Source organism: Canis aureus, chromosome 10 (assembly GCF_053574225.1).
Source record: "Canis aureus isolate CA01 chromosome 10, VMU_Caureus_v.1.0, whole genome shotgun sequence".
NCBI lineage: Eukaryota > Metazoa > Chordata > Mammalia > Carnivora > Canidae > Canis > Canis aureus.
In genome coordinates this window covers 66,019,341-66,036,187 of record NC_135620.1, presented here as the reverse complement: position 1 = coordinate 66,036,187, position 16,847 = coordinate 66,019,341, and the positions used below count along the sequence as shown (strand labels likewise).

The 16,847-nt window shown below is 39.0% G+C and overlaps 1 protein-coding gene and 1 long non-coding RNA gene across 5 annotated transcripts in view; one reads left to right on the top strand and one right to left on the bottom strand.

The window, feature by feature from the left end:
• CTNNAL1 (catenin alpha like 1) overlaps positions 1–16,847 on the top strand; it is a 62,866-nt gene that overhangs the window by 7,555 nt on the left and 38,464 nt on the right. For all 4 annotated transcript variants that reach the window (XM_077912827.1, XM_077912826.1, XM_077912825.1 and 1 more), the window contains exons 2-3: positions 10,379–10,568; positions 16,414–16,601. In XM_077912827.1, coding sequence (XP_077768953.1) covers positions 10,379–10,568; positions 16,414–16,601 — 378 coding nt within the window. The remainder of the gene's footprint in view (positions 1–10,378; positions 10,569–16,413; positions 16,602–16,847) is intronic.
• LOC144322627 (uncharacterized) overlaps positions 7,772–16,847 on the bottom strand; it is a 42,014-nt gene continuing 32,938 nt past the window's right edge. Inside the window, exon 3 of the long non-coding RNA XR_013388284.1 lies at positions 7,772–7,995. This is a non-coding gene — a long non-coding RNA (uncharacterized LOC144322627). The remainder of the gene's footprint in view (positions 7,996–16,847) is intronic.

Below are 16,847 nucleotides of genomic sequence, written 5' to 3'. Positions count from 1 at the left end.
GCATCTTCAGGTTGTGATTCCTAATTTAATATGCCTCCTATTTTTGTAGAATAATAGCTAAAATTTTATTTGGCACATATAATTTACAAGGCACTCTCACCAGCTTTCTTTTCCCTGATCTTTAGCATAATCCTGAGATGAAAGAAGCAGTGTAGTTACTAACAGGTAGGCAACTTACTCCCTTTGTGACCTTAGGCAAATTCTTTACCTCTTCAAAGTTTAGGTCTTTATCTGTAAGATGAGGGTAATAATAGTATCTGCCTCATAGAGATGTAAGCGGTTAATGAATCAGTATGCGTAAAACACACAGAATAGAGCCTGAGTGTTAAGTACTTAGTGTTAAATGTTACCTAGTCTTATTTTTCACATGACAAGAAGATTGAAGTTTGATCTCAATTTTGTAAAACTGTGTGTTTAGGTATGTATAGAACAAGACTGAGAAAAATGGTGGCAAAATGTTCCTGAGGTAGTGTGATGATGAGTAATTTTTATTTCTTTAGGTTTTCCTATATTTCCCATTTTTAAGAAACAATCAACATGTATAGCTTTTTGAACCTCCCCTTTTAAAAAGTTTGAGAATAATTTAAGCATCTAAATTGACCTTTTAATAAGGCGTTTTATAAATTGACTTGGCTCCTGGGTATGTCAGTTTCAAACGCATACCTGTATTTGGATTAAACTTTTTCTAGGCTGTTTCCAGTAAAAGGAAGACAGCCACACCTAATTATGCACTGGGGAGGGTGCTTGTAATGAAACAAAATGTGTGTTTCAGAACTGAACAATGGTTGGCATTTTAGCCTAATTGCTGATCCTTTCTATATAACTTTAAATGAAAATTTAAAACTTTTGATAACAAATACAACTTAAACTCCTTTTACTCTAGAGTTTCTTCCAAGTTAATTGTTTGGATTAGTCAATGGTGATTAAGTCCTCTGTTCTCCAGGTGGTACTAAGAGTTCCTTAAGGTCTATCTGGTCTGGGGAAGGATCAAAGATTCCTAAAGACTCCACACACACGCACACGCACACCCACACCCACACCCACACGCACACAGAATGAATGAATTCAGTAAAGTTGCCAGATAGAAAATCAACATGCAGAAATCAATTGTGTTTCTATACACTAGCAACAAAATTTTTTTTAAAGATTTTTATTTATTTATTCATAGAGACACACAGAAAGAGAGAGAGGCAGAGACACAGGCAGAGGGAGAAGCAGGCTTCATGCAGGGAACCCGACGTGGGATTCGATCCCGGGCCTCCAGGATCACACCCTAGGCTGCAGGCAGCGCTAAAACGCTCCGCCATAGGGGCTGCCCAACAAAATATTTTTTAAAAGATTTTATTTGAGAGAGAGTGAATGAGAGAGAAAGAGGGCACAGGTGAGCCCAGAGGGAGAGAGAGAAACAGACTCCCCAGTGAGCAGAGAACCCAATGTGGGGCTCAACCCCAGGACCCTGAGATCATGACCCGAACTGAAGGCAGATGCTTAACTAACTGAGCCACCCAGGTGCCCGCAACAAAATATTTATAAAAGAAATTAAACAGTCCCATTTATAATAGCACCAAAAACAGTAAAATACTTAAATATATATTTAATTAAGGAGGTAAAAAATCTGTACACTGAAAACTGTAAGACTTTGATGAAAGAAGAAGATGCAAAGAAATGGAAAGATAGCTGATGTTCATGGATCTGAAGAATTAATATTATTAAAATGTCTGTAACGCCATCTGTAGATTCAGTGCCATCCCTATCATAATTCCAAAGGCATTTTTTCCCCTGCAGAAATCGAAAAACAATCCTAAAGTTTGTATGGAAGCACAAAAGACCCCAGCTAGCTAAAACAATCTTGGGAAAGGAGAACAAAGCTAGAGGCAACATACTTCCTAATTTCAAATTATACTACAAAGCTGTAGTAATTAAATAGTATGGTACTGACATAAAAACAGACACATAGTCCAATGGAACAGAATCAAGAGTCCAGAAATAAACCCATGCATATACGGTAAACTAATATTTGACAGGGGAGCCGAGAATAACCACTGGGGAAAGGAGAGTTTCTTCAATAAGGGGTGCTAGGAAAATTGGATCATTGCATGCAAAAGAATGAAACTGGGCTCCTATCTTACAGCAGTCACAAAATTAACTGGAAATGGATCAATGACTTAAATGTAAGACCTTGAAACTGTAAAACTCCCAGAAGAAAATGGAAAAATCTCCTTGGCATTCATCTTGGCAGTGTTTTTTTGGATATGACACCAAGAATATAAGTAACAAAAACAAATATAAGCAAGTGGGACTATGTCAAACTAAAAAGCTTCTGCACAGCAAGAGAAACAACCAACAAAGTGAAAAGACAGCCTACAGAATGGAATAAAATATTTGCAAACTGTCTGATAAGAAATTAGCATTTAAAATATATATAGGGAGCTCATACCACTCCATAGCAAAACAAAAAACAAACTAACATCTGATTTAAAAATGGGTAGAGGAACTGAACATTTTTTTTTTTGAACTGAACATTTTTTAAAAGATTTATTTATTTGAGAGAGGTGGGAGGGAAAGAGGGATAGAAAGAAAGAGTCTGAAGCAGACTCCACCCTGCCTAATACGGTGCTCAATCTCTTGACCTTGATATCACCACCTGAGTGAAAACCAGGAGTCAGATGCTTAACCACCTGAGCCACCCAGGCACCCCAAACAAGTCATTTTTAAAAAGAAGACACACATAGTCAATAGTTTTATGAAAATATGCTTAACATCACTAATCATCAAGGAAATGCTAGATCAAAACCACAATGAGATATCACCTCACACCTCTTAGAATTGGCTATTATGAAAAAGACAAGAAAACAAATGTTGCTGAGGTTGTGGAGAAAAGGGAAACCTTGTGCACTATTGATGGGAATGTAACTTGGTTCAGCCACATGGAAAACCGCATAAAGATTCCACAAAAAATTAAAAATAAAGCTATCATATGACTCAACAATCCCACTTTTGGGTATATAGCCTAAGGAAATGAAATCAGGATCTTGAAGAGTTATTTGCACTCCCATCTTCATTGCAGTGTAATTCAGAGTAGCCAAGATATGAAAACAACCTCACTGTACTTCTATTAATAGATGGAAAAGAAGGGGTATAAATATAAAATGTATATTTGTATAAAAATTGTAAAAAAAATTATGTGAGGCGATAGAGGTGTTAACTAACCTTTGTGGTCATCATTTGTAGTTTATTGTGGAATCATTTGCAATTCATGTGTACATCAAATCATCACGTTGTTAACCTTAAACATACAGTGTTATATGTAAGTTATATATCAGTAAAGCTGGGAGTGGAAAGTACAATCTGTGAGTCAAATTGACCATGAGTCTTGGCTTTACCTTTCAATAGCTGTGAGACTTTAAATGAGCATCTTTTAATGTCAGTTGCCTTCTTTGTAAAAGGAGGATAAAGTAGTGCCTACATGCGAGGATTATTGTGAGGATTAAATTAAATTATTAGTGCAAAAACATTTTTTTGTACCTGCCACAGAGATGTTAGTGTTATGCCAATGCACCCTGTTTCTTCTACCACACATTTAGGGATCGTCTTTGACAACACCAATCTAATCCATCAAGCAATTCAGTTTATCCATTTTCTTTCATCTTGACCATTGCTACCTTATTTCAAGCTGGAATTTTTTTAAAAAGATATTATTGATTTATTGATTTACTGATTTGAGAAAGAGAGCATGAGAGTGTGAGCAGTGGGGAGAAACTCTTAAGCCAACTGCACACTGCACATTGGAGTCCAATGCAGGCCCAATCTCATGTCCCTGAGATTATGACCTGAGCCGAAACCAAGTCGGATGCTTAACCCACTGAACCATCCACGTGCCCCAAGATGGCATCATCTTTTACCTGAATTATTGCAGCAGTTTCCTAACTGGTCTCCTTCCTTCTACTTTTGCCACTTTTTCAATCCTCTCTTCCTCTAGAAGAGAGTGTTCTTTTTAAAAAACATACATTTGAGATTATATTAGTTATTTACTGCCACAAAATAAATTACCTGAAACTTAATGGTTTAAAAACAACAAACATTTATTACCTTAGGTTCTGTGTTTCAAGAATTTGTGAGTGGCTTACCTGCCTGGTTTTAGACGATTCATGGGTCTATTGGCAGAGGGCCTCAGATTCTTGCTAGCTGTTGATCAGGGGCCTCACTCGGTTCTCTGTCATGTCAGACTGCATCAGGATGGTCAAGTATCTTCATGATATGGCAACTGGCTTCCCCTAGAGTGAATAATCTCAGAGAGAGAGAAAGATTAAAACCAGAGTATCTTTATGACCTGCCCTCAAAAACAGCATGCTATCACCTCTGCTTTTTTTTTTTTAATAGTTAAAAGTGATTCACTAAGTTCAGCCCACACTCAAGAACAGGGGAATGAGTTTCCACCTCTTGAAGGGAGGACAAGCAAAAAATTTGTGGACATATTTTAAAATCGCCACACTTCATCTTCTGACCACAAATTGTTTACTTTCTTCCCATTGCAAACAACTCCCACCCCAGTCCTCCTGAAAGTCTCATCCCTCTATGGCATCAGCTGGAAATCCAAGATTTAAGCATTTAATTCTGATTCACATGGGGCTTCTTGTATGTGTCTCCTTAAGTGTAGCTCCTTGAGTATAGTTCCATTTGATCTGAAGATGTGTGAATTAGAGCGACAGATTATCTGTTCCCATACACACAACTTATAATGGTAGGACAGGTGGAGGATAGCCATCATGGACATTTTTGTTAAAACAACAATAAGCAACCCCCCCGAAAATAAAACAAAATGAAACAAACAGGAAAATAGGCATAGGATAACTGCCATATACTTCTGTTTGAAAATGGGAAACATCTCAAACCCACCCAGACACAGTTTAGCAGTACTTTGATTAAGACCTGAGGCCTGGGGATCCCTGGGTGGCGCAGCGGTTTGGCGCCTGCCTTTGGCCCGGGGCGCGATCCTGGAGACCCGGGATCGAATCCCACGTCGGGTTCCCGGTGCATGGAGCCTGCTTCTCCCTCTGCCTGTGTCTCTGCCTCTCTCTCTCTCTCTGTGACTATCATAAATAAATAAAAATTAAAAAAAAAAAAAAAGACCTGAGGCCTGGGAATGATTATTCTTCATGGCTTCTAGCACTGCCCTCTGAGCCATCCTCACTCATGAGAGGCAGCCCATGTTGGCAGCTGCATAGTTTCTCAGCCTGCTCCCTGCCTATGGAAGCTTGAAGATACAAAAGCCTCTCTTCATTTTGATCTATCTCCTTCAGTCCAAGCTGGTAGCATTTCTCTAGACGCAATTATCTTTAAAGTTGTGTAGGTCTCCTGTGAACCTTATTGGGCTCACGCAATTAGACAGACCTTCCCCACGAGTCTCTTTATGATAAGCCCTGCTCTAACTTGAGCTTCTGCTGGGGCTCCTGAGGACAATACCTTTGAAACTTCTCAGGAGGCCTGTTGTTTAAGTGAATGGATCTCTGGAACACCAGCTTGAGTCTTCCTGAGATCTTATTAAAAAGAAGAGAGAGAAGACTCAAATTAATAAAATCATGAATGAGAAAGGAGAGATCACTACCAACACCAAGGAAATACAAATGATTTTAAAAACATATTATGAGCAGCTATACGCCAATAAATTGGGCAATCTAGAAGAAATGGACGCATTTCTGGAAAACCACAAACTACCAAAACTGGAACAGGAAGAAATAGAAAGCCTGAACAGGCCAATAACCAGGGAGGAAATTGAAGCAGTCATCAAAAACCTCCCAAGACACAAAAGTCCAGGGCCAGATGGCTTCCCTGGGGAATTCTATCAAATGTTTAAAGAAGAAACCATACCTATTCTACTAAAGCTGTTTGGAAAGATAGAAAGAGATGGAATACTTCCAAGCTCGTTCTATGAGGCCAGCATCACCTTAATTCCAAAACCAGACAAAGACCCCACCAAAAAGGAGAATTATAGACCAATATCTCTGATGAACATGGATGCAAAAATTCTCAACAAGATACTAGCCAATAGGATCCAACAATACATTAAGAAGATTATTCACCATGACCAAGTAGGATTTATCCCTGGGGTACAAGGCTGGTTCAGGGATCCCTGGGTGGCGCAGCGGTTTGGCGCCTGCCTTTGGCCCAGGGCGCGATCCTGGAGACCCGGGATCAAATCCCACATCGGGCTCCCGGTGCATGGAGCCTGCTTCTGTCTCTGCCTCTCTCTCTTTCTCTGTGACTATCATAAATTAAAAAAACCAAACAAACAAACAAAAAAAAAAAACAAGGCTGGTTTAACACTCGTAAAACAATGTGATTCATCATATCAGCAAGAGAAAAAATAAGAACCATATGATCCTCTCAATAGATGCAGAGAAAGCATTTGACAAAATACAGCATCCATTCCTGATCAAAACTCTTCAGAGTGTAGGGATAGAGGGAACATTCCTCAGCATCTTAAAAGTCATTAACATAATACTTTTATAGCCACACTTTAAACTTCATCTATCTTTCTTTCTTTCTTTCTTTCTTTCTTTCTTTCTTTCTTTCTTTCTTTCTCTCTCTCTTTCTTTCTCTCTCTTTCTTCTTTCTTTCTTTCTTTCTTTCTTTCTTTCTTTCTTTCTTTCCTTCCTTCCTTCCTTCCTTCCTTCCTTCCTTCCTTCCTTCCTTCCTTCTTTCTTTCTTTCTTTCTTTCTTTTCTTTCTTTCTTTCTCTTTCTTTCAATATTTATTTATTCATGAGAGAGTCACAGAGAGAGGCAGAGACGTAGCCAGGGGGAGAAGCAGGCTCTCTGTGTGGAACCCAATGGGGGACTTGATCCCAGGACCCAGGGATCACACCCTGAACCAAAGGCAGATAGATGCTCAACCACTGAGCCACCCAGGCGTCCCTTAGCTTCATCTTTAGACCTTGCTTTCCTGAAAGTCCCCTAGATTTTGTTTTTGCTTGGAAGCCATTCTTTTAGCATCATTTGCCTTCTGGAGAAACAAGGAATTTTCAAATCCAGCAAGGCTTGACTTCTTTTTTATTTAACAGTGCTTCCTTTTGCTTTTCTCTCTCCTCTTCTATTTTACATTTTAAATAAAAAACCAAGTGGGCATTATGCATGAGAGACAGAGAGGCAGGCACCACACAGGGAGCCTGATGCGGAACTCCATCCCGGGATTCCAGGATCACATCCTGAGCTGAAGGCAGGTGCTTAACCGCTGAGCCACCCAGGCATCTCTCCAACAAGATTTTTCTCACTTTCCTTTCAGCCTTCACACATAGCTTCCTCAGTGGTCACCATGCTTCTACGAAATTTATTCAGCACTCTCTAGCATTTACTAACTCCTCAAAGTCATTAAGCATCCAGGGCCTGATGTCAAAGCCATTCCTATATTTTAGGTTTTATTACAGCATTGTTCCAGTTCCAGGTACCAAAACATGCTTTAGTTCTCTGTTGATACATTAAAAATTACCCCAAATTTAATGCTTTAAAACAATAAACATCTATCATTCCATAGTTTCCGTGGGTCAGGAATTCTGGCGTGGCTTACCTGCTAGCTCTGAATTAAGGTCTTTTGTGAGATTGATTTTTATTTATTTATTTATTTATGATAGTCACAGAGAGAGAGAGAGAGGCAGAGACACAGGCAGAGGGAGAAGCAGGCTCCATGCACCGGGAGCCCGACGTGGGATTCGATCCCGGGTCTCCAGGATCGCGCCCTGGGCCAAAGGCAGGCGCCAAACCGCTGCGCCATCTTTTGTGAGATTGAAATCAAGATGTTGGCTCGGCCCACAGTAATCAGAAGGCTTGACTGAGGCTGGAGAATTTGTTTCTATGTTCACTCCTCTTGCTGTTGGCAGGAGGCTTCAGGTCTTCACTATCTTTTGGCCAGAGGCCTCAGTTTCTTCTCCTGCAAGTCTCTTCATAGAGTTGCTGGAGTGCCCTCCAATATATGATAGCTGGTTTTCTCCCACAGTGATGATCTGAGATTGAGGAGGAAGGGAAGATGGAAGTTACAATGTTTTCTATGACCTGTTCTCAGAAGTATGCCATTGCTTCTGCTTTATTCATTAGAAGTGGGTCACTAAGTTCAGTTCATACTTAAGGGGAGAAAGATGAGGTTCTACCTCTTTAAGGAAGTCTCAAGGAACTTGTGGACGCATTTAAAAATACTATAGGGGGTACCTAGGTTGCTCAGTCAGTTAAGCGTTGGACTCTGGATTTTGGCTCAGGTCATGATGTCAGGGTTGTGAGATCGAGCCCCGCGATGGACTCTGTGTTCTGTCTGCCTGGCCTCTCCCTCTGCTCCTCCCCTGGCTCTCTCTCAGTTTTTCTCATAAACAAACAAACAAACAAACAAACAAATATCTTTAAAAAAATCACTACAGAGATTACAACAATTTCCTGCTTAGATACCTTTCAGTGGCTTCCTGTCACACTTAGAATAAAATACCAACTTTTCACTCCAATTCACAGCCTTTCATGGCTGATCCCTGGCCACCTGCTGGATATTGCTTTTATATTTGTCTCCTTGCCCCTGCTCTTTTACTGCTTCTGGCCTTACCTCATTCCTTGTACAGGACAGGCTCCCGTTCTTTCTCTCCCCCGTCCCTCTTTCTCTCCCTATCCTTCTCCTCATCTCTCCCTTTCTCTCTCTCTCTCTTTCTCCAATTATACCTTCTCCCTAGAATGTTTTGCCTCCTGATATTTGTCAGCTTGGCTACCTTATATCATTTACATCTTAGCTTAAATAGCATTTCTCATAGAAGGAAGATCAACTAATCGGAGGTAGCTACACAAATACTTTCTATCACATTATTCTATTTGATATTTTACATAGCATTTACATTAATTTTTTCTGTTTACTTCTTTAATTATCGTGCCTTTCCTCCCTCCAACCTGAATGAGAGTTTGGGTCTTTTTTTGTTGTACATTGTTTTTTCATCATTGCCTGAAATTTTATTTGGCATATAATAGGTGTGTAACAAATATATTTTATATGATTGAATCATTTTATCCTGATAGACTGTAAACTGAATAGGGACAGGATTGTGTTAGTCTTGTTCACCGATATACCTTCAGGACCTAGCATCTAAGAAATATTCAAAAATTTAAAAATAATATTATAGGTGAGGAAATTTGGAGAGATTAAGTGAATTTCCCTAGGTCATTTAGCTAGTAATGGCAGAGCCAAGGTTCAAACCTAGGCCTTCTGATTCTAAATTATTAATACGGTAACATATAAAATGCTTGACACATGGTAGTTGCTCAAAGAACCATTCCCTTCCTCTTTTCATAATTCTCTATTCTAGTGTTTGTTAATGCACTTATATAAATCATTTCACAGTTATATTCAGTGGACATGTACTATTTAGGATCTATGTTTTTCATGTAACATTCTTTAAATATTTTTATGTGTCATTATGGTTCATGTACTAGATCTCTAAGACATTTTAAAGATTTATATTTGTTTCAACAAGCTTAACTTGTCACCTTTTATATTTTATTTCAGTGCCTCGAATCAAGTATTAAAACTCTTGGTATTTAATTTACTTTGGATCTACAACAACATGTAGAGAAGTATAAAACAGAGATTACAGTGGACATTCTAAAATGTCTGGCTAATTCAGTAAGCACGTACGGCACGCATATCATTTTGTACAGCCTATACACTGTGCTAGGCAGTGGAGTGGAATACAAGGGGAACAAGGTGTTGTCTCTGCTCTCATAGCAGCTCAAGCCATATTAGAGGAAACCAGATCTCTATTATGCAGTAATAACTAAGAAGTGCTTTGATTTTTCTGTGGGTTTTTTTTTTTTTTTTTGGAATGTAATGATCTCTCCTTTCCCGCTTTTCTCCTGTCTTTAAATTTGTTGAAATATCCGGAGGGGGCAGCCCAGGTGGCTCAGCGGTTTAGTGCCGCCTGCAGCCCAGGGTGTGATCCTGGAGACTGGGGATCGAGTTCCGCATCGGGCTCCCTGCATGGAGCTTGCTTCTCCCTCTGCCTGTGTCTCTGCCTCTCTCTCTCTCTCTCTCTCTGTCTCTCATGAATAAATAAATAAAATCTTTAAAAAAAAATATCTGGAGGGCTTCTGGAACTATATGTACCAGATAACTGTCATCAGGTAAACTTGGAATTATTATTAATGGAAACATTGTCCTGAGGAGGGATGCAGGATGGATGCTTTACTGGTTGTCTCTGGGTTGAAGCAGTAAAGCTGTCAATTTAGTCTGTTAGGCCAGAGACTTGCTATATGCTGGGTCTAATCCAGTATGGTTGGCTTAATTTTCTTGGCTTTTGTGATATAGCTTTAAAAGATTCTGAGATAAAATTTAATCAAGTTGCTTTCATCTTTTATTTTTAGATCACCACGCTTATTAATCATAAAGATAATACCAAAAAGTCTGATAAAACTCTGCAAGCAATTCAGCGTGTAGGGCAAGCCGTCAACTTGGCAGTTGGAAGATTTGTTAAAGTAGGGGAAGCTATAGCCAATGAAAACTGGGATTTGAAAGAAGAAATAAATGTTGCCTGTATTGAAGCTAAACAAGCAGGTATGTGATATTGATATTAAAGCCTATTTATGTCAGTTTTATTGCTTTGGATATGATGACAAATTACCATCTTATTTTGAGTAAAGATTTGTACTGTGCTTTAGCCCTTATGATTACAGATTCCTAGGACATTAAAGGGCTGGATTAGCTTCCAGGAATATTGAACTTCTCTTGGCTCAGATCCTAAATCTGACATATTGAATTATTTCATTGGGTAGGGTAGTGTCTTCCATTTTTGCCATTAACCATAGAAATGCCAGAGGTATAGACAAATGTGAGGCATGGACTCTGCCCTCGAGGAGCATATTAGCGTAACTGCTACCAAGTAGAAAATAGAAATAAAAATTAGCATGTTAGGGTTGTAAGTTTGAGCCTCACATTAGGTAGAGAAATTACTTAAAAATAAAATCTTTAAAAAATTAGCATGTTCCTTTGCTCATAGCAGACAAATTATAGCAACTTCAAATTTTGTGATGTCCCACAATTCTCTATAGCTGGTGGCACCAAAGCCTGAGAGAACCTGGGGTGTTTTGATGGATACGAATAGTTCAGCTTTGTTGAAGTGTAATTTATCCGTTTATTCTTTCAATCAAGGTTTACTGAGTGCTGGCTATATGCCAGGCTTTCTTCTAGGCCATAGGGATATAACTGTACACATCAGTCAAATGTCTGCCCTCAGAGAGCTTGCGTTCTAGTGAGGGAGACCATAAACAAATGAACAGATATATGATAATTATTCATGAAAAAACAAAGCAGAGTAAGTGTTAGTAGATCAATGGAGGTATATTGAGAACAAGGTTTCTCTACTTTGATGCTGTTGACATTTTGGGCTGGATAATTACTTGTTGATAACTCTTTGCTGGGGGGGACGGGAGCTGTCCTGTGCATTATAAAGCGTTTAACAGGATCCCTAACTTCTACCTATTAGACACCATTAGGTTCCCCTCTTCCCCCACTGTGACACCAAAAATGTTTCCAGACATTGCCAAATATATTCACGGGGTCAAAATGGCCCCTAGTTAAAAACTATTGAGGTAGGGGGTTAGGAAGCTCCTCTAAGGATGTAACATTGGAGCAGTCCCAATGAGGGCTACATGAATGAGTATTTGGAAGAATGGCACTTCTGGCAAGGAGAAGAATGAGAACAGGTATGGCTTTCTAGAAGGGCAAAGATAGGAGGTTTGGAGTGTGTTCTAAGTATGATAGGGGGCCTAATGGGGGGTTTGATGCAGGGTGGTGACATAATATCATATTTTTAAAAGGTCACTGGTGGTTCCTATATGGAGAATAGATATTAGGAGGCATGAGGGTGAAATCAGAGACCAACTAGGTTGTTGCAGGAGTTCAGGTGATGAGTGATGGCAAGTTAGATCAGGTCATGGCATTTAAGGGGGTGAAAATTGGTTGCATTTGGTTATATTATCAAGGTAGTGCTAATAGAATTTGCTGATAGTTTGGAGGTAGGATGTGGTAGAAAGAAGCCATGGATAACTTTGAGGTTTGAAGTATGAACAGCTAGGGAAACGGTGGTGCTGTTTACTGAGATGGGCAACCCTAACGGAGGAGCAGGTGTATTTGGAGAGTCATCCTAAGTGAGATAAGGCCAAGTTCATATGGAGAGGCCAACGAGATCACGCATGGTCCTGTATGTTACATGAGTGACTTCAGGTATTACTCTATAGATGACAGATTGAGGAATTTTCAACCAGAGAAGAAACATAGTTTTGTGTTAGAAATGTTTCTGGTAGGATGGAAGAAATGAACAAATGAGGGTTAATTAGAGTTGAGGATAAAGTCGGGGAAATTAATATGGAAATTTTTACAATGAATCAGGCTAAGCCAAGGCAATGCCTAAGGGATAATAAAAAACAGGGAGAGTACATGAAATATTCATTAAGGTGGTTAAATAGATAAGACTTCATTATTGGTTAAAAGCAGGATTCTGAGTTGACTCTTGAGTTTGTTGCCTCTCACTGTGATAGTGAATAGATTTTAAGTGGGGAAGGAAGGATGCCTTATTCTATTCATAATTTATATTTTGCCTTCATTTGAAAGAGGATTTGAAATAACTTACAATAAAAGATACATGTTTAATAAATCCAACAATGAGAGATGAAAATAAATACACTGGAAACTTTGGCCCACATTGTTACTCTAATTAAGCATGAAAGTTATCTTTGTACTTCCTGGAAGGCAAGACAAAAATGTGGGAAAGAAAGGGTTATATAATTCTCATTGTTTGTTGAAAAGAAACAAACCAGCTTGTCAAGTGGAGAGCAGTTTCTTTCCTGGCACTAAATTTTTGTGTGGGCACTTACACAAGAGACATTACATAATGCAGTGGACAATTCAGCAGAAAATGTAGAGATGTTCTACATATTACTGTGTTTTTTTGTTTTTGTTTTTTTTTATAACAGCCCTTAATTAAAGCCAAGAGTAGGGGTTTTTGAATGAAAGGGCAAGCTGAGTCCTACTCACCTTATGGACTTTGTAAGAGGTCACTGTGCTCAGCATAGGGTGAGAAAAGAGGGCATGATCCACGGACCCACACTCCTGAAGGCTGTGGCACTTTGGAAGCCCTCTGTTTTCATGGGCTCCACCTGTTTTCTCTTTTTGAAGTGCCCTTTCCCTTCTTGAGAACTACCTCTTCTGTCATTCTGGTTAAAAGAATGAGAATGGCACCTCCTGGAGTTGTGCAGTATGGAAGCCCTATTTTCTCTTAACATGTACAAATTTAAGACTTAACTTGAATCACTCCTGAAATATTTCTAGCCCACTCAGCCCATAGTAATCAACTTCTCATTTGGACAATTTAATATTTATTGAGGGAAATAATGTAAAGTAGGACTTTGGAGTCAGACTGCCTGGATTTCAGTCTTAACTCTTTACTTGATAGCAGTGTGATATCTAGGCACCCCAAAAATATGCAGTATTTTAAAAAATATGCAATATAGTATTGACTTACCTTATCAAGTTATATATCACATCCCCAGGACTTTTCTGGTAAGTAGAAGTTTCTAACTTTTGACTCCACCCAGTTTGCGCCCCCCTCCAACATTTTTACTTATTTGCTTAGCCCCATATTTTTTATTGGAGCTTGATAAATGTTTGTAATTGACTGACTTTAGGTTTTCATATTAAGACATATTTTCATATTAAGACACAACACTAATTACATATACAAGCTAAAAATGGCAACCACGAAGCTAAAAGGACAGCTTTGTGACTTTTTCAGGGAGCTAATTTCTGAACAGTCTACACTTTGAACAATTTTATAATGTTAAGGAAGAATTTGACCATGATAGTGGAGCTCACCAAATGTTACCATCCCACGTAGTTAGGAGTTTAATGCCTGGGTTAGTCAGAAAAAGGAAAAGTTACATAATGCCATATGTGCAGGCTCATATGTAGTAATTTTGAGGACTGAGAGCTGTAGGAAAAAGTACCATTTTTCAGAGGCAGATTGGAAACATTTTTATCCTCTAAGCTATTGCAAATGGATACTTTCCCTCCTGCCCCTTTCTATGTTCATTAAGGTTTAATTCTCACATGTCTTCGTATATTTTGCTATATAAACTGTGACCTATTGCTGTGTAACAAATTAACCCAAACCTAGCAACTTAAAGCCACAAACAATTTACTGCATATAGTTTCTGAGGGTCAGGAATCAGGGAGTGACTTAGCCAGTGGGGTCTAGGTCATTGTCTCTCATAAGGTTGCCCTCCAGGTATCTTCTGGACCTGTAGTTATCTGAAGGTTTGACTGGACTCCAGGATCTGCTTTCTAGTTCCCTGTTGGTTATTGTCAGGCTTCACTTCTATTTTGGCTTTTGGGCAGAGGCCTGAGTTTCTCCTCACCTATGCCTCTTGGTGGGAACGGCTGCTTACAGCATGGTAGCTGGCTTCCCTTAGAGAGCGAGCGAGCAACCAAGATAGTTACCTTAATATCTTTAAAACCCTATCTTGGAGGTTCCATACCATCATTTCTGCCATACGAGCCCTGGTCTGATGTGGGAGGAGACAACACAAGGATGTAGTAAATTCCAGGAGGTGAGGATCCCTGGGAGCCGTCTTGGAGGCTAGCTACCACAGACTTCCTCTATTAGTAGAGTTTCAGCTATTGTCAGGACATGTAACCAGTCCATACCTACAGGCTTGTCTTTTGGGTTTTCCTGTGTTCTTTCAAATTCCTGTTGTCTGAAAGTGAATTTATCATCTTCCTTTCTGTGCCTGTGATTTTTTTAAAAGTGATTTAGGTTCACAACCTTGAAGCCATTTTTTTTTTTTCATTTCTCCTCTTCTTATCACTGCTCAGGTGTCAATTTTATATTTTCTTTCCTTGGTATCTTCCAAATCGTCTTTTTTACATTCCTGTAGCTACCATCCTTGCAGGATCCTTACTGCTTCATACCACAATTGAAATGCTGCCTGATTAGTACCCTGACTTTGAGTCTCTCCTTTCTCTAGACTGATCCTAAATCTTGATTCCATTATGTCCTGCCCTGTGACCTGTCCATTAAAATTCAGGTATTTTTACTCGAGATCCTTAGCCTATGGGCTGATAGTTTATTTGGTATGTAATAATATTGACAAGGGAGCTTTTGTGAGAAAATCAATCCAGTATGCACTGAGGTTTATTTAGTATGTGAAAACTTACCTTGAACATTGCAAGATGATGAGAAGCTTATTATTATTTTTTTTTAATCTTGTTAAGTTAGGGAAGCCTGGGTGGCTCAGCAGTTCAGTGCCTGCTTTCAGCCCAGGGTGTGATCCCGGAGTCTCGGGATCGAGTCCCACGTTGGGCTCCCTGCATGCAGCCTGCTTCTCCCTCTGTCTGTGTCTCTGCCTCTCTCTCTCTGCGTTTCTCATGAGTAAATAAATAAAAATCTTAAAAAAAATTAATCAATCAATCAGTCTTGTTAAGTTAAACAGTTAAGTTTGGAAGAAATTATAGTCTGGCTTAATTTTTAGAGTTCAGATATTTGTATTATTTTATTGATGGGTAATTGCTCTTATAGAAATCAAAACATTTTGATTGTGAAGAGACTTTTTCTATAGAGTTGGGAGTTCACCTGGTAGAATGGTTTATGCTGGGCATCATAAGAAGTATAAATTCAAACAGCAAGCCTCAGGGTCAGCCTCTGTCTTGAGTTCTCAGGAGAGATACTTTTATTGTTTTCCCACTCAGAGCCCAGGCTGCCCAATAGATAAACTTGCATATTATTTCCCTTTGCCTATGGATGATTTTTCTAGGCCCCCTTTATACTGAAGATGCCTCCCAAAGGGCCCAAAGCTTTGTCTTCTTTCCATGGGTGCTCATAAAAACTCTAGGCTCTTCAGTTGTGGAGATGGGCAGTGACCCTCCACCCCTACCCCAGTGCCCCTCTATCCCCTCACCCCTGGCCAATGCCTTGGCAATTGCTTAATGCTCTGCTTTAGGTTCTTCTTTGGCTATTGGCTCTTGGGATTTCTCTTACTTAGTCTTACAGAGAAGAAGGTGTTTTTATTTTTTTTATTTTTATTTTTATTTTTATTTTTTTAAGAAGGTGTTTTTAGGTCATGTAGTTTGCCATACCACTGGAAGAAAAGTTAAAATATTTTTCAAACTTGTTGAAGGCAACACGTTTTTCAAAGTTCTTAAGAATGTGCCATTATTTTGTCATTAGAGAGCCTCATATGATAATCCTTGTGCTCATCAAGGAGAAGCTGTTTCTTCTTCCTGAAATGAGACTCCAAAGCCAAGTGTCTACCCACTTGAGCACATTACCTTCAAGAGTAAAGTCTGGATTTTAATTTAAGTGCATCTTATTCCCAATGTAACTTTTCACCCTTGCCTTTCTTCTTAGGAGAAACGATTGCAGCACTTACAGATATAAGCAGCTTGAATCATACAGAATCTGATGGCCAGATCACAATTTTTACAGATAAAACAGGAGTTATAAAGGCTGCAAGATTACTTCTTTCTTCAGTGACGAAAGTGTTGTTGCTGGCTGACCGAGTAGTCATTAAGCAGATAATAACATCAAGAAATAAGGTACTTGTCTTTCTCGTGTTTCTATATTTGTGTCTTTTAGGATTGTTTAAAAGTGTTTTTTAGGTTAATAACAGATAATTTGACAATGCTTCTCAATTTTACTTGTTTATACCTCCAGTTGTCTATAGTTTAAAAGTGCTATTTCTTCTATACCTATAATTCCTGAACAGCGTGTGTACTGGTCTAAATTTTTAGATGTAAATAATATTTCTTCTCAGAAAACCGTTATATACTTGTTGAGGCTTA